The 26,939-nt window shown below is 40.9% G+C and overlaps 1 protein-coding gene across 3 annotated transcripts in view; it reads right to left on the bottom strand.

Moving 5' to 3' along the window:
* CHD7 (chromodomain helicase DNA binding protein 7) overlaps positions 1–26,939 on the bottom strand; it is a 274,681-nt gene that overhangs the window by 179,619 nt on the left and 68,123 nt on the right. For all 3 annotated transcript variants that reach the window (XM_075549703.1, XM_075549705.1, XM_075549704.1), the window contains exon 2: positions 6,030–7,893. In XM_075549703.1, the coding sequence (XP_075405818.1) occupies positions 6,030–7,724 (1,695 nt within the window). In that variant the 5' untranslated portion in view covers positions 7,725–7,893. The remainder of the gene's footprint in view (positions 1–6,029; positions 7,894–26,939) is intronic.

The following is a 26,939-nucleotide window of genomic DNA, read 5'->3' as shown; positions in this document are numbered from 1 at the left end:
AGGTATCAAAGGGATCAGGTATCAGGCAGCATCAGAACAAAAATTCATATCATTGTGAATGAGGGGGAGTCTGGACTGGGGACCCAAAGCCCATCTGTAGACAACTGGAAATCCCCTTACAGAAGAGTTGCAGGGAGGAGATGAACTAGTAAGGATGCAGTGTAGCAATGGTGAAACATACAACTTTCCTCTAGTTCTTTAATGCTTCTTCCCCCTGACTATCATGATCCCAATTCTACCTTACAAATCTGGCTAGAACAGAGGATGTACACTGGTACAGATAGGGACTAGAAACACAGGAAATCCAGGGTGGATGACCCTTCAAGACCAGTGGTAAGAGTGGTGATACCGGGAGAGTTGAGGGAGGGTGGGGTGGAAAGGGGGAACTGATTGCAAGGATCTACAAATAATCTCCTCTCTTGGGGATGGACAACAGAAAAGTGGGTGAAGGGAGACATCAGAAGCAGGGAGGAAGGGGGGGAAATGAGGAGCTGATGCCAGGGGCTTAAGTGGAGAGCAAATGTTTTGAGAATGATGCTGGCAATGAATGTACAAATGTGCTTTACACAATTGATGTATGTATGGACTGTGATGAGAGTTGTATGAGCCCCTAATGATTTTAAGTAAATAAAGTTAAAATTCTCTTTAAAGAGTCTTAAATGATGTATAATGTTTTAAAATATAAATTCAGAATACATGAAATACTTTGAAAAATGCTTATTTTTTTTAAAGGGAAATAATTAAGAAGACAAGACAGTAATCCTATCATGGATGTGCTCGTTATTATGCAAAGGACATCAATATTTCAACACAATGTGGTACCTTCCCTTCGCTCAGCATGAACCACCATTCTACTAAACATAAAATATTACATAATCTTAGTTCTAAAGCAAAATCTTAATCCGTTAAGTTTGATAGCATAGAATGTGCTACAAGAGAAACAGTTGCAAAAATTAGATTTAGTATTTCAAAACTAAGGTTAGATCTCAAAATATTTACATGAGATCTGCATGTAAAATTGTATAATTATAAAGCAAGTTTCCATTACAAGAGATCATAACATATTTATCTACCCTCAGTGGGACATGATACTAAGTACCTGGTATAGAAATCTACTGTCAGTGAGTCAGTTTCAACTCATATATATCCTACAGGACAGAACCAAAACTGCCCTTTTGGGTTTCCAAGACTAAATCTTTAGTAGATAGCCTCACCTTTGTCCCTCAGAGCAGCTGGTGGGTTCAAACCACTGACTTTGCAGTTAGCAGTCCAGTTAACCGACCACACCATCAGGGCTACTTAAATGGAACAGAAGGGCTTCAAAAAATTCAAGTGAAACCCCATTCACTTTAATTCCATTTGATGACAAAATTTTTGAAGCACCCTTATATTATCCCAGTTAATCTCAACAAGGTAAGAAAAATTTTCTGTTTTACTGACAAAAAATCTCAGGTTCTGAGATGCTAAACAGAAATTCCCACAATCATCGAAGTTCCAATGGTTATGATTCAAACTCCAAAGACTTTAAGCTTTATATTATTCCCAAGACATTAACCACCTCTCAATGTATTTTCAAAACTGAGCACTTCTAAAACTGAAACGGTTCTCAGAAATTAAAAAGCAAAGAGCATAAGCAAAATTAATCACCAGAAATGCCTATTTTAAACGCTGTACTCTTAAAACTCAGAACAGTTAGGCGGAGATAAGCAATTCTCATGCAGGAATCACAGGGCAGGTTAAAAACAAACAAACTCCCGGCCATTAAGTTAATCCTGATTCATAGCAACTGTCCCTGTGGGTTTCTGAGTAACTTTTTACGAGAGTAGAAAGTCTCATCTTTCTCCCAAAGAATCAAAGTCTCCTTCAAATTTGCACCCATTAGCCTCCAACTCTCAGGCAAGGAAGAAATGGTCTAGTAAGACAGGGGAGCAACTCTTCTTGTGTAAAAAATAACAGTGATTATCTCTGCAGGTCTATCTAGATAAGACAGGCTGGATCAATAGTCTGGAGGAGAAAACAACTGGACCGATGTTTCCAGAGGGAGAGAGGGAGATGGGGAAAATGTGGTGGGTTGCCCAACCCAGGGACAAGGGAACAACAAGTGATCCAAAATCAGTGGCAAGGAGGGTGAGAGACCTGGTAGGCATTGATCAAGGGCAATGTAACCCAGAGAAATTACTGAAACCCAAATGAAGGCTAAGCGTGATAGTGGGACAAGAGGAAAGTAAAAGGAAATAGAAGAAAGAACTAGGAAGCAAAGGGCATTTATAGAGAGAGGTCTAAATACAGGCATATACATATATAAATATATTTATATATGATGATGGGGAAATAGATCTACTTGCAAATATTTATAGGTTTAGTATTAAGGTAGCAGATGGACATTGGGCCTCCACTCAAGTACTCCCTCAAAGCAAGAACACTTTCTTTTATTAAATTGGCATTCCATGATGCTCTTCTTCCCAACAGAATCACTGAAGATAAATGGGTGCATAAGCAAATATGGTGAAGAAAGGTGAAGGTGCCCAGCTCTCAAAGACAAAGCATCTGGGGTCTGAAAGGCTTGAAGGTAAACAAGCGGCCATCTAGCTCAAAAGCAACAAAGCCCAGATGGAAGAAGCACACCAGCCTCTGTGATCACGAGGTGTCAAACAGATTAGGTATCAGGCATCAAAGAACAAAAAATCCTATCATTGTAAATGAGGGGGAGTGCAGATTGGGAACACAAAGGCATCTGTAGACAACTGGACATCCCCTTACAGAAGGGTCACAGGAAGGAGATGAGCCAGTCAGGGTGCAGTGTAGCAACGATGGTTCTTAAATGCTTCCTCCACCTGCCAACCCCCCACAATATCATGATTGCAATTCTACCTTACAAATCCAGCTAGTCCAGAGGATGTACACTGGTACAGATAGGAACCGGAAATGCAGGGAATCCAGGACAGATGATCCCTTCAGGACCAGTGCTGAAAGTGGCGATACCAGGAGAATGGAGGGAAGGTGGGGTAGAAAAGGGGAACCGATTACAAGGATCGACATATAATCTCCTTCCTGGGGGATGAACAACAGGAAAATGGGTGAAGAGAGACATCATACAGTTTAAGACATGACAAAATAATAATAATTTATAAATTATCAAGGGTTCATGAGGGAGGGTAGAGCAATGAGAGAGGGGAAAAAATGAGGAGCTGATACCAAGGGTTCAAGTAGAAAACAAATGCTTTGAGAATAAAGAGGGCAACAAATGTACCAATGTGCTTGACATACAATGGATGCATGTATGGATTATAATAAGAGGTGTATGAGCCCCCAATAAAATGATTAAAAACAACAAAACAGTGAATAAAAGAATTAGTTGCTGGAAACTAAATCACCCTGGCTATAGCAGCCACTCAGGTCTGTTTAAAGTCAGCACTATGGTTGTTTTGTCTCCATGTTTAAATAAACAAAAACAAATTAAATGTATTTTAGCTGTTTTAACTTGGCCCTTCCTGTGGTCCTTATTTTGGCCCAGGGCCCTGTCAGAGTACCTTTGATGATGCTTGGGCTCCTTCCCATTTGAATGTGGCAGATAAGATCCCTGGCAGCAAGTAACATCTCAGAGGATGCAGGTGGCAGAAGAGGTAAAAAGCAGAGTGGTATACACTGCCCTTGGAGCTTTTTCATACCGTTTCACAGGAAGCCCTCCCTCCATTTGCTCCGGCCTGAAGAGGCCCCTGTTCAACACTCCCAAAATGTGTCCAACATGAAGTCTCCAAGTCACTGTCATAAAAACCACAGAAACCCAGAATGACTACTTCCTGATCAAATCCTTTTCCATTCACACTGCCCTCAGGCCCTTTGTTCCCAAGACCCCAGCCCTGGTTCAAACTCTCATCTCTGGCCTGAATAAAGGCCTTCTGGCTCCCCATCCATTCTGCATACTGCCTAATAAATACCATTCTCCTCGCCAGGAAAGTCTAAATTCCTTAAAACACACATAAAATTCCTACAGTTTGGTCCTACACTTCAAACCTCTTCTCCCCACCCCTCTTGTGAAAACTCTACATCACGTGCTCTTGTTTGATAAGCTATCCTCCACCTGCAACCTCCTTGGTTTGCTTTCCCTACATTCCCCAAGGAAGCTAAGCCAGAGGGCTTTCCTCGCTCTGACAATCATCACGTAATTGCGCATCGTTTTTCCCTATGATGTACATTTTCACATAATAGTTCTATGTCCCGATAGTGATCACAAGCGCATGAACAACAAGTATTTTGTTTTCACCTCTAAAATCATGAATGGGGCCATCCAAAATCCAAGTTCCCGTAATAGATGATCAGTATGTACTTCCGAAGAGCATTCAGAGTTGTTACTGCTGTTGAGAGGTCCAACGCCTAGTGACAGACTGAGCCGCCACCCCATCCCTGCACCATCCTCACAAAGATGCTTACGTTTGAACCCGTGGTTGCAGGGAGTCGATAATCCAAAATTCAAACCTAGATATGAGTCTGTAAATGCCCACGGAAGCAGCCTCATCACCTTCTCCTTCAGAGCAACGACTGCGTTCACACCACTGATCTCAATTAATACTCTACTGCTTAACCCACTGGGCCAGCAGGTCCCTGACACATAGTTAATAATGTACTTTTCACCTGGCCTAGCATGAAAAACAAGATTTAGAAGGAAAGGTGTCTTTGAAAATGCCTATTATAGGATTAATTATACCCCCTCCGCAAAAGGGAAGTCTTAAAAACCTGAATATGACCTTATCGGAAAAATGAGCTTTGCATATGTCTTGGTTGGGCTGAGGGCATATTAAAGTAGTGCCGACTATAACCTGAAAGATGTGTTTATGGGACTAACAGACAGGAAAAGTAACAGCCATGCACAGGCAGAGTTTGGTGAACAATAACCTGGGGTTACCTGGACCCCTGGTGGCAGAGTAGTTACATGTTTGGGTGCTATCTGCAAGGTCATTAGTTCAGAAGCACCAGCTGCTCTGTAGGAACAAAGACCAGGCTTCCTACTCCCGTAAACAATTAGGTCTTGGAAAACCACAGGGCATTTCCACCCTGTCCTATAGGGTCCCTAGGACTCAGAAACAATTCAAGAGCAGTGAGTTTGGTTTTCGTTTATTTCTTTAACCAGAAGCTGAAGGCGCCCTATTGGTAGAGTGGGTTACAGGTTACAGTTGGACTGCTATCCACAAGGTGGGCAGTTTGAAACCACAAGCCACTCCACTCCATGGGAGAAAGATAAAGCTTCCTACACGCCTGTAAAGAGGTACTTACAGCATCAGAAACCCACCATGGCAGGTGTTCTGCCTTACCTATAGGTTGCGTGGGTGAGTGAGTCTGTCCAGAAGCTGAAAGGGGGGAAAAAAGGGGGGGTCTTCCCTACAGCCTTTAAAGAGAACATGGTTTGGGGAAAGTTAGACTTCTCACCTCTAGAACCATGAAAGAATAAATTTCTGTTCATAAAAGCCACCTATTTTGTGATATTTTGTTATAGCAGTTATAGGAAATTAATACAATACCAAAGCTTAAATCTGGTTTTTTAATAAATTCTACAGGATAACAAAAATAACATTTTATCAAAATTAAGGAAAATTCCTACGTCAGTGTTGTGTATCCAAATCTCTTTGAAGCACATACTTTGGAGTATTGTTTACTGTGATTTTCTACGGTTTGCACTCTCAATTTACACTAGCATCTAACAGTTGGCATAATAAATATTATAGAAGGGCAAAATTTGCAGCTCCCAAGAAAAAAGCATATTATAAAAGAGGACAGTGTACCACTAGCCAAAAAAAACTTGCTTGGAAACCACCTTTAGGTGTATTTTTAAAACAGAGAGTGAGAAGAAAGAAAAGGAAAATGTTTGCCTGATAAACTTTGAATCTCTTATTATTTCCCTACCAGCAGGACAGAGCAACCTGTGAACAGAGATGAAGTACAACAAGAGAAAAAAAATTAAGGAAAATGATATTCAATAAATTAAGTACACTGAATGGCATATTTACATACAAGCAGGATGCAACTCTGCTTACCTGATGCACAGGCACTTTCTGCGGTGTGTTCTGGGGGGAGGGGTGGATCTGTGCCCACGGCTGGTGATGAGGGTGTGGTGGGGGTGAAGACTGGTGGTGCACTCCTGGGTGGGGCTGCATCGGAGGGCAGCCTGGCAGCTGCTGGAAGGGCGGCTGCTGGCCAGGGAGCAACCGCTCCTGTATTGCTTGTGGGTCAGCAAGGGCAATACCAGGACAACCATTTGGTCTCATGTGCCCGGTTAACTCCCTCGGAGCTGAGGACATGCCCATAAATGGATGAGACTGCTGCAGGTTTCTGGGGCCCATATTCCTCTGTCCGATTCCCATGGCCCCAGGGGGCTGGTGAGATGGCTGAGGGTGGGATATATTTGGATAACTGCCAACTTCCAGGGGCATCCCGGCACTTCCAGGCCTGACTTGTGGAGGCGGCGTGCCTGCTGGGTTACTCATTGCTTTCATGGGTGACATGGGAGGCGGAGAGGCATAAGTTCCCTGAGGCTGTGAAGGATGCATAGCTTGTGTGTTCATTTGGTTAAGTGAGCCGCTGGGGTGGATGGGCTGCTGGTGCATTAGTCCTTGACCACTGTTTGATGGAAATCCTACAGCATTGGGGTATCTTGGTACGGACTGATTTAGTGGAGTATTATTCGTAAGGCCTAAATTTTGATTCATCCCTGTATTGTTAACTAATCCCTGATTTAGGTTATTGTAAGGATATCGAGAATACTGCCCTGAGTTGATTACAGTAGGTGAGGGGACCGTCTGGTTCCGAGAGCTAAAGTTAAGGGTTTGTGGCCTAACAGTCCCTTGTTGAGGAGGATTAGGGGAGAACCTGGGACTGTGGGCAACAGATTCTCCATGGAGAGCAGTAGGGGGGTGGTGATGAAACTGTTGCACTGAGTGTCGCAGGGAGGGCGCCATGCTGGGGCTCTGCTGGGGCACATGGGACAAGTGGCCAGGTCCTGAGGTGGCAATAAAATGGTTTCCCTGATTAAGGCCCTCTTGGCCTTGGGAAAACTGGCTCATCCTCTGCTGCGGCTGACTATGCTGCTGCATCGAGAAGTCCCCACGTGCCAGATAGCTCCCCATCTGCTGCAAGTGTGGAGGGTGGCCCTGAGTTGAAGGGCCTGACGGAGCTGCCTGGGGTGGAGGTGGTGGTGGCGGTGGCTGCTGCTGCTGCTGCTGTGGCGGCGGCGGGGGTGGCTGCTGCTGCTGGTAGGGGGCTCGTATCTGGTCCGGTACCTGAACAGCCCGTGGTCCCCACATAGAGCCACTGTCCACAAAAGATTGCCCATGCCTTTCATTCTGCAAGCCAGGGTAGACACCCATCTGGCCGCCACCACTGCCACTGTGCGGGACTTGAGGAATAGGGGGGGTGTGATACTGCGAGTGAGGAGACCCGAGTCCATTCCCAGGGGCACTACTCATCATTCTGTTCGGCTGATCCATTAGATGCATCTTTTGTTGTTCATACTGATTATAGTGATCAAAATGGGTCAACTTGGTTTGATTTTGATTAGTGGGGGGATGATGAAGGGACGACTGTAGAGAGGAAAAGCCTTGGTCTATTGGCATCTGTTGGCCCATGGGATTGATCGGATTTTCAGGGTACCCACACTCTCCAAGGCTTTCAAGGCCCTCACTGAAAATATTCCCATCCTCCCCAAAAAGACTCATCATTCCTGGATCTGCCATCTTCTTCCAACACACGGCTCCTGCAAACGTCAGCCAGGGAGATTTTCTGTGCTTCACTTCACTGAGGTGTCTGTCCTCAAAGCTTATAATCCTTAACTAATCGTCATGTCATTCCATATTTACTTAATGCTCTTGGACCCAGCGGTGTCAGGCAAAGTCTGGATAAGTCCTAGAAGAGAGGGGAAGGTGGGGAGGAGAAAGGAAGAAAACAGAGAATTAGGAACGAGTAATTAAGAAAAACAATGAACATTTTACAAATGTGAATTTGCTACCCATCAAGCAATACTAATCTAAGTCCTTTGCTGAGCAGTATTTTATAAATCAAGTTCACTTTTAAGAGAAACTCACTGGTTTCTACCAGAAGCATTATTATGATCGACTACTTAGAAAGCAAGCAAAACACTAACCTTAACCTTAAATTAATCCATTCACTACACTTCCTAGCATTCCATTCTTGGATAGAGCAGAACAAAAGAACACAACGTGAAGCAGCAGCAGCTGCCACAGCAGGCAAGCAGATGTATGAATATAGCCAAGCAGCCCATCTGCTGAACTAAAACCCTGGAAATGCTTTGGTTTCCAACAGCACGTCCTCCGTAACCTGATTCCCCCGAGCAGTGTGATCAGATGAGAAGCGGCATCAGAGAGGGTTCAATTTAGTTAAACTGACAAGAGGATTATACAAATATCAAAATCCGCCATTTCATACAAGTTAGATGTCTAAAGCCACCGTAGACCACGAGGCGTCTATAGAAACCATGGTCAAATGCTGTTGAAAAACCAAGCTGGAGAACAGTCCCATTAATTCCATTTCATTAGGTGTTAATATCAGGAGCGTACAATACTCAGAAAGTAACTACATGAAAGTTCTCGTTCTAAAAAGTGACCAGCCTACCAGCAGATTGAGCCCATACATGGCATGGGGCCACTGAGTTCTTATTCTGGGTCCCATGGTGCCCAGTTGTCAGGTGCACTGTCCACCGGCAACACGCTGGGCTCTAGTGATGGAACAGGATCCTGCTGATCAATCAGAAGCAACTTCAGCTAGATGGAAATTTGGTACAGGATAACTATTCTCAGTAAAGAACAAAAAAAAAATGCCTAAGAAATAGTCAAAACTGAAACTTACTCTACAAAAATTTAAGTCAAAAAACCCACAATGTCCTCAGATGACTTAATGAAAGAAGGCATGACTTGAGCAGGTGAGGAGAACCAGTATTCACAGCCCATGGCAGAGCATCTATGCATCATATTTTATTCCAGTAGTGACCAGCCCATTTGTATCTCAGAAAAATAACTAAAAAGTCAAACAAGGAAACATTTTATTGAGTGTCACTTGAATCAACAGCCTAATGAGAATTAATTTACATAAGGAAAATACCTCACATCTCAATCATCTTCACTATTTAACCTCCCCCCCACACACACACACACACTCCTCTTTTATAAACATTGTTATATTGGCCTACTGGGGGTCGGGGGAAAGGTATATGCTGATAAATTGCAGGAGTGGTGGTATGCATGGCCTCAGAAGCCAAGTCTTGAGCCACACATGTGAGCTAACGATACGGAAGCCAGCACTGCTGGTGAGTGCACCATTGGAGTAGAAAAAATAATCCTATCTCTACCTGCTCTATTCTAACATATTCCTAACACAGGGAGGATTTAGCTTACAAAACATGTAACCAGCACTTCTGCTCCCTGGCAGAACTACAGACATATTTCCTCAGAGGGTCTGCGGGTCTGCAGTCTTCCCGGGACCGCTGTCAACTCGAGCCAAAGGTCTCACGCTCAGCTGCCAACCGCCATGAATTTTCTGATCCAGTTTCTCAAAAATCAGAGGTCAAACTGGTGAAACTAAGGTGAGCGTGGATATAGTTTTATTTGAAATGTATTGTCTTGCTCCACAATTATTTTAAAACCCATAACAAAGAAGAGCAATCTCCAGTGCCAAATACAACAAATATGCATGAATTGAATTTACTTCCAAAAGTCAACACAGTCAGTAATCATTTATCCAAGACACACTGTATCTTTCAAGAAATACTGGAATAGACTTGATAATAGCTTAAACCTTAAAGCCTCCTGTACTAACCAGTTACGAAAACAATCTTTTTCGCTTGAAGAAAGTGGTGTCTATGTTAAATCCTGATAGTCTTGTTGGCTAGGATAAGGGTTTCATCTTTCAGGGTCCACTAATAACACAGAAGGAAATACTGTGGACTGGATCAGGCCCCCACCCAGGTCTGAAGAGAAAGGAGCCCAGAGAGGGAACAGCACCATCCATCAATGACACTTCTGCCAGATGCAAAATGAGTCCAGCAGCACAGCACAGCCAGCCTAATAGCAAAGGGGTTTCTTTCATTTCTTTATCATCCTTAGACCGAGTAGAAAGGGAGGTGTGGAAGGGGTGGTGGTGGAGGAGTGTTATGTGCAGGCATGAGGAGTGATCATTACGAGGAACAGTATCTGACCCTTACATTTTGCTCCTTTCCCCTCCAGTTCCCCAGTCCTCTTCACTGAAGGTCCGTTTCCAGGTGGCATTAGAAGTGCTATCAGACAGTAGCCTGTATAGTGTGCTATCAAGGAAGCACACCACACCCTAGTAACCAACCAGTCAAATGAGCTGGGGTTTGGCTTGGGTTTGTCGTTAGTGCCCATTCTTGCTCAGACAGCCATCAGTACTCTCTACCTCGTTTCTGACAGCAGACAACTATATCAGCAATCTACCTGGGAGCAAAGTTCATAACTGTGATTTGAGCTAACCTAATTAATTTATTTTGGTCCTTTTTTCTTTTGACCAAGACCATTTGAATGTCTACTTTGCCAAAGTCACCACTGTAAATATACCAACAATAGTTGTATTTAACTGATTAGAGCCAAAATATCATTTCAAAATATAACTAATAAAAAGGAGCTGGCTTATATATAACTCATCAGCTGTGACTATTTTAAGTCTTCAAAAATCTTTACGTACAAATGGGCTTCAAAAAGCTCCTGGAAAAACTGCCATACCTTTTAATACCATTTTTACATTAACTTTTTGAAACCCTCTAGTACTTTACACTTAGAAGACAGCTTAACAAGATTGCCTGCATTTTAAGTAAAAGTGAGCACATATACTGGGTAACACAGATTATTAAAAATAAGAAACAAAAGATTTCTGGCAGAGTATTTAAAAGTCTCAGATTACTAAAAAGAAGAAACGAAGGATTTCTAGAAGAAATGGTGGATTGTGCAGAGAGCTACCCAAACCCTCTAAGCAAAGGCTTGAAAGACCAAGTGAATGATAATCCTGAAACCTTTGGAGTGCCAAAGGAAAGGCTGAGGAAGTGGAGCAAATATTGATGAGGCCAAGAGCCTAAACAAAAACGGCAACCGAGGACATACAAAATCGTTCACTGTCAGCTGGTCTGGCACAGTGTGGCCATTCTGAACGTTTGCAAGCAGCATTCCAACCAGGGCAACAACCAGACAAACCAGCTCCACGCACCCAGTACCACAGCTAGTGGTTGGCAACCAGAATCATACCTCATCCTTGTTTATCTCCCCGCCCCCCAGTGACAAGCAATACAGCCGGTGTCTACCTCCACCAATCCAGGGGAAAGTGATACCAACACCAATACAACACCTTCTCTGTCATAGGATGGAGGACCACCCTCAAAGATTGGCCCTGGATGCACAGCACCCCGGTGTAGAGGCATATTCACTCAACCTCCTCAGGGAAGCATCAATCAAGGTCATATAAGGGCTTCTCTCAGGCATCCACTGGGTCAGCAGGAACTCCTTCTGGGGCCCGGGTGATAGAGGTCAGTCACCTTCTCTGTCCACGACCAGTTATCTTGCCACGGAGGAGCCCTGATTGCCACCACACTCTCAGTTTCCAACTCCTCTTAACACCCGCATCCACATTTTTATTTTTGCTTTGCTTTCCTTCCCCTTTCCTTCCCTCTGACTCTTTACTTTCTTTTTTTTTGTACTTTCTTTTCTTTTGCACTTTTAAACATTTGTTTACTATTCTTTTTATGTCCTCACTAGTTTTATGACTTTGTTTCCTGCTAGTGTTTCCTATTGCCTTTTTCTTTGTTCTAAACGTTTACATTTATTTTATGGTGGGAGGGGAGGTGTCCTTTCCTTCCCAACACATGCTGCAGAAAACCGCTATCATGCCACAGAGCCACATCCACTAGAGAAATCACTTGCTCCTACACCAGGTGGTCATTGGCAGAGGGTAAATAAGCCAAACCTGCATTCAGCTGTTCTACACAAAAGGAATGGCACAGCAATCTAGCCTTTATACCCACACTAGAAAACAAGTTGTAACACCTAAAACCTGTCAACGTAGCACATCCACATGATATACTCAGCTGTATCGAAACAAGTAAAAAGAGGTAGATAAACAAAGTAATGTACAATCACCGATTAAATACAAAAACATCAAAATGTCTCAGAAGCAACAGCAACCCTGGTGCGCATGAATAAGCAAGGTCCGGTTCTCAAAAAGTAACCAAAAATAAAGAGCCAGAAATCCTTTCTAAGGAAGAAATAGCATGAAAACATCTGGCAGACAGTTAAAGGAAAACTTAAATATCTTCAACAAATAAAAAGAATATGTAAAAAATTAAATTTTTAAAAAGAGAACGTGCTAGAAGAATTCAGGAAAACACCACTAGTTAATCAAACTAGCAAAACTAATAAAAATTAGATGCCATACTAAAACACAAAAAGAAATGCTGACAATTAAGCTGCTAGAAGAATCGTTAGAGAAAAAAACAAAACAGCAGAAGTAAAAGAAATGAATTAAATTAAAAATGTGAAATGCCATCACAAGCAATAGTTTACCTGTGATTGGAATTCCAAAACAAGAAAGAAAAAAAAATTCTGACAAAACTGTTGAAGATGTATTGGAAGAGAGCTTCCCTAATGTCATGAAACATTAAGAAGATATCCATTACAGAGTTTCAACAATCAAGATGCACACTAAAAGAAACTTACTACAACGTGTCATAATAAAACTTGCAAAAAATAGAAAGAATGAAAGTATCCTGGAAGCAACTCTGTTCACGTGAAAGCTTACCTTAAAAGGAGAACTTTTAAGATTGATCTTTGATTTCTCGGCAGAAATTATGCATGCAAGCAGCCAAGAAGATAACAAAATGACAAAACTCTGGAAGAAAAAAGCCAACCAAGACTCTATACCCAGCAAAACTGTCCCTCCAATTTGCCCCAAAAGGCATTTCCAAATAAATAGGAAATAAAGGAATTTGTAAAAACTCAAACCAACTTTACTAAAGGTTTTCTATTTCTCTGAAGATTTATAGGCTCTTGACCAATGGTTACCATGAGCTAAAGAGAAAGAGTTGTTGCTTAGGGGACATCAAGTTTATGTTAATGGTCACGGAATCATTTTCAAAAGCATATCAATAATATTGTGCAACATGAAGAGTATAATCAATTGAACTATACATGTACAAGTTGCAGAATTGGAGAATATTTTTTCTATATTTTTCCACAATTAGAAAAAATTACATGAATAAGAGTGTACAAGAAAGAATGTGTTCCAGAATTAAATGTGGTGATAATTGTACAGCTCTTTTTCATATGATTGAAATATTGAATTGCATGACATGTGGATGAAGTGCTCATAAAACTGTTAAAAAAAAAAAAAAAGACAGTCTCAGAAAATCAAAGGGCCAGTTCTACTCTATCCTAAAGGTTCACTCTAAGTCTGAATCTACCGAATGGCAGCGAGTTTGGTTTCAGTTTAACCTTATTAGAAATAGAAAATTGAGACCTTCAGGTAGAAACCAAACAATTGCAGACAACATGGATTAACACAAGTGACAGCATCACCCAGAAGCAAATAAAGACAAAAGATATAGAAAGAAGTAGCCAAAGGAAGATAAATTAATAAGACTGAAAATATAAAACCAATGATAACCATTTATAAGTGGTTACATCTACAAAGTAAAAAGAGAGAAAAAGTAGTTTGGGTAAAGCTTTTCCAATATGACATGAAAACAAAGTTGTTTAAAGACAGAACCTAATGTTTTGAACTTTGAAAGAAAATAATAAATTGCTGGGTAACCTTAAAGAAATACAAATAATTCTTATCAAAATCATAAAAGATTTAATAAACAATAGAACAAAAGCAACCAAAGAACTAAGGGAAAAAGTTAATAAAGAAAATTATGTGGAACAAAGGAACCAGCAGCATTACAGAAAAACACGCAAAACAACATAACTGCAGTAAATGCATGATTATCAATAATGAGATAGAATTCAAATGGACTAAATGTATCAGTCAAAGGGAAAAAATAACAAATTGGATTAAAAAAATCAATATGCAAGCTATAAGAGACACATAGGCTAAAAACAAAATATGGGCAAATGTATCAAGCAAATGGCAATAAAAAAGAGCAGGGGGGATAATATTAATTTCTGATAAAACATACTTTAAAATAAAAACCAATCAACCAATTAAGGATGTTAATATGATTAAAGAGTCTATTAAACAAGAACACATAGCCATTGACAAATATTTACACATAGAATGAAAGCCACAAAATAACTAAAAAAACAAGCACTGTTGTTGGGTGCCAGTGAGTCATTTCCAACTCACAGTGCCACTGTGTGCAACACAACACCGGAGCCTGGTGCCAGCCTCACAGCTGTGATGGCTGAGCCCTTCATTGCAATCCATTTTGTCAAGGGTCTTCCTCTTTTTACTGTCCCTCTACTAAGCATGATTACCTTTTCTAGGGATTGGTCTCTCCTGATAACATGTCAAAAGTCCATGAGACATAGTCTTTCCATCCTTGCATCTAAAGATCGTGCTGGCTATACTCCAAGATGGGTTTGATTGTTCTTTTGCAGTTACTAGTCCTATCAATATTCCTCACCAGCTCAATAATTCAAATGTATCAATTCTTCTCTGATCTTCCTCATTCGATGTTCAACTTTCTCATACATAGAAGGCTTAGGTCAGACACACCGTAATGCTCAAAAGTAACATCCTTGTGTTTCAACACGTTAATGATTTTGGTTCTCTAAAGAAAACAAAAGCAACCAAACACTAACAGAATTAAAAAAGAGAAATGGGTAACTCCACAATAATAGTAGGAAACCTTAATACACCATTTGAAATAAAGGAAAAAACAACTGAAAATAGTTTAGTGAAGAAAGAGAAAAATTAAACAATACAAGCAACTACCTTGACCTCAGACATACACAGAACCTACAACCCCACAGCAATTGAATATACATGCCTTTCCAGTGTATATGGAACATTCTTCATAACAGGCCATACATTGGATCCAACTAAAATGAAATCCTTGAAAACTTATATCTTTTCCCCATTTACAAGATCTTATCTATTGGTCCAGTTAAGCATTCCTCTTGTCAATTTGTCATACTGCATCAGCTTGTGTGTTGTTACAATGGCGATGAAAACTATCGCACTGGTATTTCAAGTACCAGGAAGGTCAACCGTGGTGTAAAGGTTTCAAGCAGGGCTTCAAACTAAGAAAAGATAGAAGGAACTTCTGAAGGAGCCAGTGAATGAGAGTGAGCCCCTCAGGTTGAGAGGCACTCACAATAAGGGAAGAGCTCTCTCCTCAATGTAGGGTCAACCAGATGAGACGGACTGAATAAAGCTTTCGGCGCCTTCATTTGCTAATGTTGCAGAACTCAATAGGAAGACATAGCTAAAAGCATCCATTAATAACTTGAATATGAAACGATCACAATGATCAACATATTACACTGACAACAGAAAAGTCGGTGGAGGGAGAGAGTGGTCGGTGTAAGACATGGGAAAACCCCCAATAATTTATAAATTACCAAGGGATCATGGGGCAGGGGGTGAATGAACTGATAAAAGGGTTCAAGTAAAAAAATTTTTTGAAAATGATGATGGCAACATATGTACAAAGGGGCTTGACACAATGGATGGATGGATGGATGGATGGATGGATGGATGGATGGATGGATGGATGGATGGATGGATGGATGGATGGAGAGAAGAGCTGTAAGAGCCCCCAATAAATTATTGTTTTTAAAAAATTAAAATAACTTGAATATGGACCTAGAAGGTAAACACTGAGAGGGCAAACCTGCAGAAAGGGGAAGATAATATACAACAAAAGGGAGGCCAACAAAAAATGATCAAGACAAAGACAGTGGTAGCATTACAAGAAGTAAAAGCAAAATCAGTACATACTAATATATACACAACCTTACAGTAACAGTAACAGCAATTGGTGTGAGAGGCAGAACAGGGCTATACTTAGGAATATACATGGATTTGACAAAGGTTTTTTCTACATATGTACTTATACTGTAGATAAATCCATGTGTGGTATTAATTTCTTTTAGAAGAATTAATACTAGTCATGGAATTAGATATTAAAGATGCCCTTAATTACCAACTCTTCCAAGATGCTATTCTGCTCCATGTTCCTCCCATTACTCCCTTGAGTATATTCTCTCGTGTCGCTGGGTTCTGCGATTAGCTCCAACATCCCACACAAACTCTAAACTTCAAGGAAATGTCCTCACATGGTGCTAGTGCTGTTAGTCCCAAGAGACAAGCCAAATGCTGGGTCCAGAACCAGAAGCCAACAACGTACTAAAGTCACAGCTAGTCATCTTTTACCAAAGCTCAGTCAGGAACTAGAGTAGGGTCCCTTCCAGATAATGATGTATATAAAAAGTGCACCACGATAGCATCATATAGACCCCATCCAAAGGCTAGGGTCTAGTAAAGTACTATCAGAGATGTCCCCAAGGAAATCAAGCATGGGGCTTCTTTCACACCTTGTAAGATGGTAGCATTTAAAGATGTTCCAAAAGAAAAGGGTGTGACTTGGTCCACATCCTCTCTTGTCCCTTAGTTTAATTTTTAGAAAAAACCTCCCTGCCATCCAGTCTATGCCAGCTCACAGAGACCTTGCAGGACGGGGCAGAACTGCCCTTGAGATTCTGAGACTGGAACTCTTAACAGGCTAAGAAGGTCTCACCTTTCTGCGGAGGAAAGGCTGGTGGTTTCAAACTGCTGGCACTGCCCAACTTGTAACCACTATGCTCCCAGGGCTCCCCAAACCATAGTGTAGTAGAGATCCAAACCCAAAACCAAGGTCACTGCCCTCAGGTCAATTCTCATTCATGGCAACCCTATACAGCAGGATAGCACTGCCCGTGTGGATTTCTAAGACCGCAATTGTTCGTGGGGATAGAAAGGCTCATGCTTCTCAAGAGCAGCTAGCAGTTTTGAACTGCTCTCTTTGTGCTTAGCAGGCTCAATGTGTAGCCACTATGACACCACATGGAGTCCAGAATCATAATACATCCCATAAGAAATTACAGTTAGAAGGGCCAACTCACCATGAATATATTACAACCATAAATGGGGCAAAGTTCTGAAACATCCTTAGACACAAGTTGCTAAGGCTAGGGGCTCAGAACTATAATCTTAATGGGCACCAAACTGGCATACTATCGTCCACACTGTGCTATCATCTAAGGTGCAACTATCTGTCCCTCGCATCCAAAGCAAAGAGGGAAGAAAAACAACACAGCATAGCCACATTAGTTCCAAAGCCTGGTGAACTGTGCAAACTTCACCTTCCACAACCCTGAGACCAGAAGAACGAGCTACCTCTACTGACTGCTCTGAAAGGGGTCACGCTTAACAGTCCCAGATGTAGTGGAAGAAAGAAGTGGAACAAAATTCAAAATTATAGAGAAAAGCCAGCCTTATTGGTTGGATAGCAAGTAGTGAAACCCCAAGATTATGGCCCTTTGTCTTGAGCCTGGAACTGAACTCACCCACATGGCTCAATTATCAGCCAAATAGGCAAGTCTATAAGGTAAATAGTAACAGTAGGGAGGAATGCATGCCTTAGAATAATCAACCATTTGATAATAAAAGGATATCATTTGGCTAAGGACAAAGTTCTAAAGGTAGGAAGAGCTAGGAAACGAAGAGAAATAGAAACAGAGCAAGTATGATAAGTGACATTGCATATCCCTCTGGTTCCTTGAGGCTTCCTCACCCCCCACTATCATGACACCAGTACTGCCTTTCACTGCGGGTTAGACCAGAACATGTGCACAGGTACAGATAAGAGTCTAGGATTCTAGGAACAGGAATGGGAGTAGCGATCCCAGAAGGGTAGAGGGAAGGTGTGTGGAGAAGAGGGCAAGAAGGGGAAACGGACAGCAAAGATCATAGCAGAAACCGTGGGGGAAGGGAGACAGCAATCTGTGTAAGATATCAAGGAGGGGGGGCGGGACAACGCTGATACCAAGTGCTCAATAGAAAGTAAATGTCTAGAAAACAATGATGGCAACATATGTTGCAAACATACAAATATACTTGATACTATTGATGTGGATTGTTATAAGAGCTGTAAGAGCCCGCAAATAAAATCATTCTTCTTTTAATTTTTAAAAAGTGGATGAATTGTTAACCAATATTTGTTTCATAAACCTTCATCTAATTCACAATGAAAAGTTTTCTAAAAAAGAAAACAAATATAAGTATCAAATAATTATTGTAATTATCACTTGGTTAATAAATATTCAAGTTGCATTTGTGTTGTTTTGGGCTTTAAATAAATCTTAAATCACATTCACTCATTCAAAATACATATTACACATCTATAATGATTTAAGCACTGTAAAGTAGCTGGGGATAAGTGAATAAAAAGAGAAAATTTCCCATGTCTTCACGGTGTTTGCATTAATTTGTAATACTTCTGAAAATGACAATCTCTTTAAGCAAGAATCAAGTTGTAGAGGAGTATATCATAAAAACATAGGTAGGCATCTATCTAACCAACAAGGTCCCATACAGAGAATAAGGAAGTCCCTGTAAGTTGTAACATTTGTTTACCACAAAGGAGTTCTGTGGACTTCAGGGGCCAAACATCCCTTCTGTGTAAAGGCGTAGCCTGGCCTAAAACACGGTTGTTTTCTGAATGAGTTTGACTCAGCTGATACACTGTAACTGTGCTCTCTGAGACACAATGAGTAACCACTAGCCACATATTGCTATTTAAATTAATTAAAGCTGGGTAAAATTTAAAATTCCATTTCTCTGTCAAAAACTAGTCTTATTTCTAATGATCTACAGCTGCTACATGTAGCCAGCGGCTACTACATTGAACAATTTTTCATTCTGTTTACTCCCAATAAAATAGCCTCGGTTTGGTACTTGCTTCCAGGAAGTTACATATAATTGGAAGAAAAAATTTCTTTGAGAGGAAATTTTCTTTCATTTGTGGTCTGAGCAATTATTTTAGTGATACATCTTTATAAAATGGACCCAGCTCCTTCCTTCATGTTTGGTCCTCTCTAATTAGCTGCCATTTAATCTATACACTTCGCTTTCATCTTTGGAAATTGTTTATCATTAAAATATTTTGTATATTTATACTACATTCAGTCTACAAAATGATTTTTTATTTGTTAAATGAAGGGGGGTGTGGACTAGGCTCCACAGTGCTTGCCAGCTCAAATTTTCCTAATTTGTTTTGCATCAAGTACTGTACATTTTGCTAGTTGCCAGTCTTACTGTGACCTTTTCTATATCCCCAATACAAACATCTGAAAATGCTTGCTAGTGGAGCCTTAAATTACTATAGTCTTTTATCTTTATCTATTGAGTTGGGTTGATTTTGACTCATGCTGACCGCATCTGCGTAAGAGTAGAATTGTGCTTCATGGTTTTTTCAAGTCTATGACCCTTTGGAAGTAGACTACCAGGTATTTTTTTGTTTTTTTTCCTGAGGTTCTATTGGATGAACATAAACTGCCTTTTGGCTTATGGTTGAAATTTAACAGTTTGTGTCACTCAATACTGCTTACTATATAACATGCATAATTAAAGCACTTGTCATGAGAGTCCACAGGACTTTCTGTAATAGTGGGAATGTTCCACATATACACTGTTCTATGGACAGGATGTTACATATTTTGTCTTAGAAGTCACATTTCTAGACAAAGACAATGGTAAAAGCAGCAATCTTCTCTCACAGAAGATGTTTATCTTGCTCAGGGAAAAGGATTCCATAAAGACCCAGGTTCTTGCCAGTTGCTGCCGAGTCAACTCCAAATCATGGCAACTTTATGCAAACTACAATGAAATGTTGCTCACATCTGTCCCTTATGATGAAATAAATACAAGACATTCTTTCCACATATCATTTGTCCATATTAACTAACTAGATTCTCAATGTTATAATGTAATATTTTCTAGCATATAGTTCTACTTTATAATTCAAAACTATACAAAATAAAAGCATCTAGGAATAATTTCAAAATTATTTTCATTTCATAATGGCCATTTCACTGTTGCCTATTTAATAAGGTATTTGCAAGTGTTAATTTTTATATCCAAAAACCTACAGAAGCTTGTTATTAAGGCCAATATTTAACTTATGGCAAAAGGCATTATTTAACCCACTATTTTGTTGGGGAAAAAAGATAAAGAATGCAGAGTTCTTCAGAAGGTACATGGTCTACACACCATACAAAAACTAAACCATTTGCTTATCATTTGCTTGCTTCATTTGTAATCATTGGTAATCTCCAATTTTTCTGACAGTAACTAAAGAGATGTATTGATTAAAGGAAAAACTATGCTCTAAATCAGTGGCATTTTTTGTTCTCTTCTCTAGCCTAGTCCAACAATAGAAACTAAACCTATAAGCCTCCTCTATGCATTTATATTTTAACATTTAATGAATGTCTGCTTATTGTAGAACAAACATGCCCCTTGGTCCTCATGAAACTTAAAAGCTAGTTGTCATCATGTCATTCCTGGTTCACAGTAACATAATGTGTGTCAAAATATAACTGTGCTACACAGTTTTTAATCTCTGGGGTGTTTGGGTTTGTTGGGTTTTTTTAAGTAGTTTGCCAGATCTTTCTTCCAAAGCACTTTTGGATAGGCTCAAACGTGTAAACTTGCGATTAACAGTCAAGCATGGACAAGCCATATGTACTACTCAGGGACTCCTTGCGTAACTTACTGTTCTAATAAGTATGCCTCAATTCTCCCCTTGCATCTTAAATATCTCACAAGCTTATCTTCTCCTCCCTGTTTACACCAGGTGTGATGTAATGGAACCTTGATTGTTTGCTTTTTCTGAGTCCTGTCTCCACACTTCCACACTGATGACTGTTCTTCTTAAACAAACTGGGAGCATTCCCCCTGATTACAATCCTTAAAAGCCTCCCCATAACTGTCAGCATCATGTCCAAAGGCTTCAGCATGGTTGGCAGCACTTGCTAATTGAGCCCCAGTGACCTCCCTCATTCTCGATTCCCCACACACCATTCTACCCTACGGAGCATTTACAACACCCACACAAACTACAATAACCCACTGGAAGCCTACCAGGGAACCACCCTTTCTCTCCCCTTACCTCGCTTTTCCCTAGCTGCCCTTCCCCCACAGCCCTCTCCACCCCAACTGCACAGCAGAGTCTGGTCTCTTATCTACCCCTACGGCTCCTGACTGCTCTCCTGCTCAAGCTAATTCTGGAGTCTCCCTCATAGGTCCACTGCAGTAGAGCAAGGACTACAGACACTGAATGTACAACACGATTCTTTCTCACTAGACACTAGCCAGTTGTCATCTGGTTGATTTTGACTTGAGGCAACCCCATTTAATTTCAGGGTAATACTCTGCTCTGTAAGGTTCTCAGAGCTATGAGCTTTATTCTAAGGCTCATGGAGTGGGAAGTGCCAACCATCCACTTGTGAATCAGTTGAGTGCGTAACTGTTAGAACTATTCAGGGGAATCCTCCCTAGAGACTCACAGAAAGCCCCCCAACAATGCTGTTCAGTCCATTCTGACTCCTGGTGACCCTGTAGGACAGGGTAGCACTGCCCCTTTACTTTTCTGAGCCTCTCTGCAGCAGCAGAATCCTCAGCTTTGTCTTTCAGAACAGCTGGTGGTTTCAAACTGCCAGCCCCAACTCATAACCCCTATACCACCCAAGGCTCCTTATTCCCTAGAAACTTAACCCTCACTGCCATCAAGTCGATGCTGACTCATAGCAACACTGAAGACAGGGGAGAACTGACCCTGTGAGTTTCCAGGACTTAACTCGTTACAGGAGATGGAAGCCCAACATGTACCCACAAGCCACCAGGGCTCCTTACCAGACTAGAGTCTATTGATTCAAAGTGGCTGGCAGCACTGGCATCCCCAGGGAGGCAGACTCTCGGTTCACTTTGCACCATTTTTATCAATAAGGCTCCCAGTGATGCTGGTACACATGAAACTTGTGAAGCCCTGCTCTATGTTCTCTACCCTAAGATATACTGACCACCCAACTTGTGCAAGTCAACATCAAATGATAGTCATCCCCCAAAGTTACAGAGTAATAATACAGAGATACATCATTTTTTCTTTGGCATTCATTTCTGACAAATAATCAAATTCTGATTAGCCCTCCGTGACGAAGTTTGTTGTGTAATGGTAGACAAGGAGTAAAGGCATCTACAGGTTATTCAATATTAACAATTCACCCATCTCCTTGCCAATCATAATTGCAAGACAAAAAATACAGTTAGCACTAATATCTAATGTCAGGTTACTTAACATACTATTTCGCATATTTCTTGCAGAGATCTTTCAGTTATTTCCACATAAATTTAAGAAATCTGAATATGGTAAGCTGCCTCTTGGAAGAAGATATTTCTACATGAAAGTGCCAGTGTCTGTGTTTCTAACTTTTATGATAATTAGTGAGATAATTCTCAGCCAACAGCTAAGACTAAGTGTATGCCCACACCATTACTTTTTTTATTTTTCATGGTCAAGGGAGCACATTCTCCTGTATATAAACAGTACCACTGGAGCATAAGAAGCATGAAGCCTAGGTCCTTATAGAACATCCTCCACACCTGCAATACAGCACTCAAGTATTGCCCTCTGAGCCCAGTTCCTGCAATGACCATACACCCAAGAAGAAAGCCAAGACTGGCAAACACCAGAGCTATCTGCCCTGCCCAAGTCTTGCAGAGAACGCAGGTAGGACAATGTGGCCTGACCAGCAACAGACCAATACATATTATAATTTCACCTTACATGTCAACATCCCGTAGCAGACAAGGGAGCACGAATTGCATCTATAAACACAAATACTGTACTGTTTTTATGAGACACACACATTTAATAAAGCACACATGCACATAATGTGCATAGCACACCTAAGAACTAGTGACCAATGTGCAAGGGGGTTGTGCTGGCAAAAACAGTATCATCACAAGTACATTTTTTGTGTCTAAAAATACAGTATACAAGAGGCAGTATTTCCCAAAGTGGGGAAAGAAGACTGAAACCATCTGGGGGGCTGCAAAAGGAAATATCAACACTTTATCAATGGATTATGGGCTATAGTTTACAAAGCTTTTAATTGCCAGACGTACTAAGTAATTTTTGTTATTACTGATTTTATTTTTCTCCTTCTAAAGTTTCCAGTTACTTATATCTATACAATATCTGTGATGTGACTAAGGTACTATTTCTATAAAGCAGCAGTTCTCAACCTGTGGGTCGTGACCCCTTTGGGGTCGAACAAACCTTTCACAGGGGTCGCCCAATTCATAACAGTAGCAAAATTACAGTCATGAAGTAGCAATGAAAATAATTTATGGTTGGGGGGTAAGGGGGAGTCACAACATGAGGAACTGTATTAAAGGGTCATGGCATTAGGAAGATTGAGAATCACTGATCTAAGAGTATACAGTTGTCATTCACTTCATTTAATTAGCTCACGGATTTAAAAATATCTGCTAACATAAAATGTGATTTTATACTACAGATTACAAAGGTTTTCTGAAATTGTTTCTAAGTTTTACTGGTACATAATTTATATAACATACAACTCAGTAATTCAATCATATCATGGAGGATTGCACAATCATTATCACAAACGATTTTTTAAAATTTTCTTTCTTATTACAAACGACTTTAGAACACTCACCTTCCCCCACCCCCGCCCCCATCATGGTTAAATCTCCTTTAAAATGAGTTGTGCAGTCAGTAATTTTCTTTTTTTCCAGAAAGGAGGCAGTAGTGAGTCAAAATGATTTGGGAAGCTATGCATAGCTGAAAGGTTGGCTGTTTGTGCCCACCCAGAGATACAGGTCTAGCAAACAGCTTGTGAATGGTCAGCTTTGGAAAGCTATGGGGCAGTTCTGCTCCGTCCTCCTGGTGCCACTATGAATAGAAGTGAGTTGGGCAGCCAAGAACAACAACACTCATGTCTACTCACAGACAAAATATGTATCCAAATACAACATATAGCTACACTATATTTTTTCAATATCATTCTAATTCATTTTGATATAGAGATGGGAGAAAGCAAATGAAGAGATCAGGAGAGACATAGGGAAATGAAAAAATTAGTAAGTCATTTATTCGTGGGAGGGGAAAACTAAAATCAGGAATGTTTTTGTTACACCCAGTAAGGCTACCTTCAGATTGGACTGAAGAGGAATATTACAGTCTGCAAAGTCAGTGACCACTAGTAGAGTTGACTTAATATTGTTAAATAGGTCAGGTATTTGAAACAAACTTGGTGGGCCTATAAAGGCTCATATCATCAGCTACGTATTAATCTGATTTTTTTAAATCACAAAAAAATACATTTTCCCAGTTGATCTAGATTTATTTCAAGCTATTGATCTGACACAAACAGAAAAAAAAACAAACAGATTTTGAGCCTAAAGAGGTGATGCAGAGCTGTGAGGGAAGCAGGAGAGAAGAGGAAGTTGTGGCCCCTGGATGGCTACTGTCAAGGGCCTCCGGCAATCACCAACTCTTATACCTTGGAAACTAACCCATGGTGGTTCAAGAGGTTGAGTCCAGGGCACAATGCTGTGGGGCTGAAAACCAAGTAACATAGTTATTTGCACTAATTAGGAACCATGGGCTTTAAATAGAAACTTTAGATGTCACACAAGCCCTGGTGGCATAGTGGTTAACCTCAAGGTCAGTGGTTCAAAACCAACAACCACTCCTCAGAAGAAAGATGAGGCTTTATACACCCATAAAGATGTACAGTTTCAGAAATCTACAGTCACAGTTCTACTTTGTTCTACAGGTTCACTATTCAGAATCCCAGTGAATAAAATATTTGTTTGTTGTCACAACTTGCTAACTGATCTGGCAATTTCATTTCTTTCTTTTTTTAAGATTCTGGAAAGTGATAAAAACGGATAACCGAAAAAAACCTGGTGCCTTGGAGTCTATTTCCCACTGGAACCAAGGCTGGGCTGTAATCTTTACAGAAGTAGACGTCTAGATCAGCAGCTGACTCAATTCACTGGTGGAGGCAGGGGAGGAGGTGTTAAGAAGAGAGAAGGTAAGACTAAGAGAAACCCAGATTATCAACCTTCAAAGCGTGGAAGTTAAAAATAATTGTTTTGCTAACGCCATGCATATACCACAAGGCAGGAATTTTATTCATAACAAATAAACGAGCACCAAGACAGACTACCTGATATAGCATAGCAAGGGCAGAGGTCACGAAGAGGAAGCTGCACAGATTTCTAAGGCCCAAAAGAGGTGTCTTGGAAGACATACAGCCAGAGTGCTCCCTGGAGTAAGGATGGCAACATTTCATCTCCATACTTTGTACATGTTTATCACGAGGGTTCCGTCCCTGGAGAAGGGCACCAAGCTTGGTCAAGTGGAAGGCCACTGAAAATGAGGATGACTTTCATTGCAACAATGGGCTCAACATAACAGTCGTGAGGATGGAGCAAATTAGAACCTACTTCAACGGCACTGAACAACACTGCCTGTAATAAGGAGCCCCCAGGACTCCGTGGTTAAGAGACCAGCTTCTAAGTGAAAGGTCAGCAGTGTGAACTTGAGAAAGACGAGGCCGGCTGAACCCTTGGACTGTAGCTTCTTGGAAACCTTGTAGGATAGTTTTCCTTTTCCTTTTCGTGTTCATAAGGAGACCTGATGGTGCAACTGGAGAAGCACTGGGCTGTTAACCACAAAGTTGAAACCCACCAGTGGCTCACCAAGAGGATGAGCATGCCTGCTCAATGTCAGATTCACAGTCAAGAACCCTACACAGGATCACTGAGTCAGAATCGATTTGATGGCAACAGGTGTGTGCTGGTAGTTGACTGCTACTAAAGCAATCGCTCAGCGGCATAGTTATATGTTCAACTATCAAAAGATTAGTGGTTCGAACCCATTAAGCAGGAGTTGGAGGTAAGCGTGGAAGTCCGCTTCCATGAAGATTACAGCCGAGGAAACCTTTTTAGAACCGTTTTACACTATAATACATCATGTAGCCACGAGTAGAAGCCAATGATGGAAACTGGTTTGGTGTTCACTTCATTTTTTTACACTGCTCATAATCAACTGCAGCCCTGGTGGCATGCGTAGTGGTTGTACATTGGGTTCATAATGTCAAGGTCAGGAGTCACTCCACAGGAGAAAGACTCATGAGCACATTTAAGTTTTGGAACTCCTTTCTAAGGCTATCCATACTTTGTTATGAACCACACACTCAAATGCCCTCGCAAGATCTACCTGACATCAGTACTGACACCCACTGTTCCGAGTCCTCTTCTGAATCCATCTTGAACCTCTGACAGAAACTCTGTCACTGACGTGCTGTAACCATTGTTGAAGGGTCTTCAGCAACATAGTCCTCGCACGTGATAGCCATGACACTGTTCCATAATTTGTACATTGTGTTGAGTCACCTTTGAGGAATGAGTACAAATATGCATTTCTTCCAATCACCTGGCAAAGTAGCTGTCTTCCAACTATCTTGGCATAGTTGAATGAGTGTTTCCAGTGCTTCATCAGCTTGTTGAAACATTTCACTTGATACTCCATCAATTTCATTAGTTTAGTTTTTGGCTAATACCTTGAACTTATTCCTTGCACACCATTGGTTCTTGGTCATATGCTACCTCTTGATTTGGTTGAATGTCAAATAGTTTTTAGTCCATTGACTGTGCATTCTTTCCATCTTCTTTTGATGCTTTCTGCCTCATTCAATATTTTGCCCACAGAATCTTTCAATATTACAATTTGAGGCTTGAGGTTTTCCAGTGTAAGATGCTGAGTGTGTTTTTCCTTTTTGGTTTTATAACTCTAGGTCTTTGCACATTTCATTATATTATTGACTTTGACTTTTGTGCAGCTCTTTTACTCCATC

The sequence above is a fragment of the Tenrec ecaudatus genome, chromosome 5 (genome assembly GCF_050624435.1).
Source record: "Tenrec ecaudatus isolate mTenEca1 chromosome 5, mTenEca1.hap1, whole genome shotgun sequence".
Taxonomy (NCBI): Eukaryota; Metazoa; Chordata; class Mammalia; order Afrosoricida; family Tenrecidae; genus Tenrec; species Tenrec ecaudatus.
Note: the sequence above shows the minus strand (reverse complement) of the source record. Positions and strands in the feature narration are given on the sequence as shown.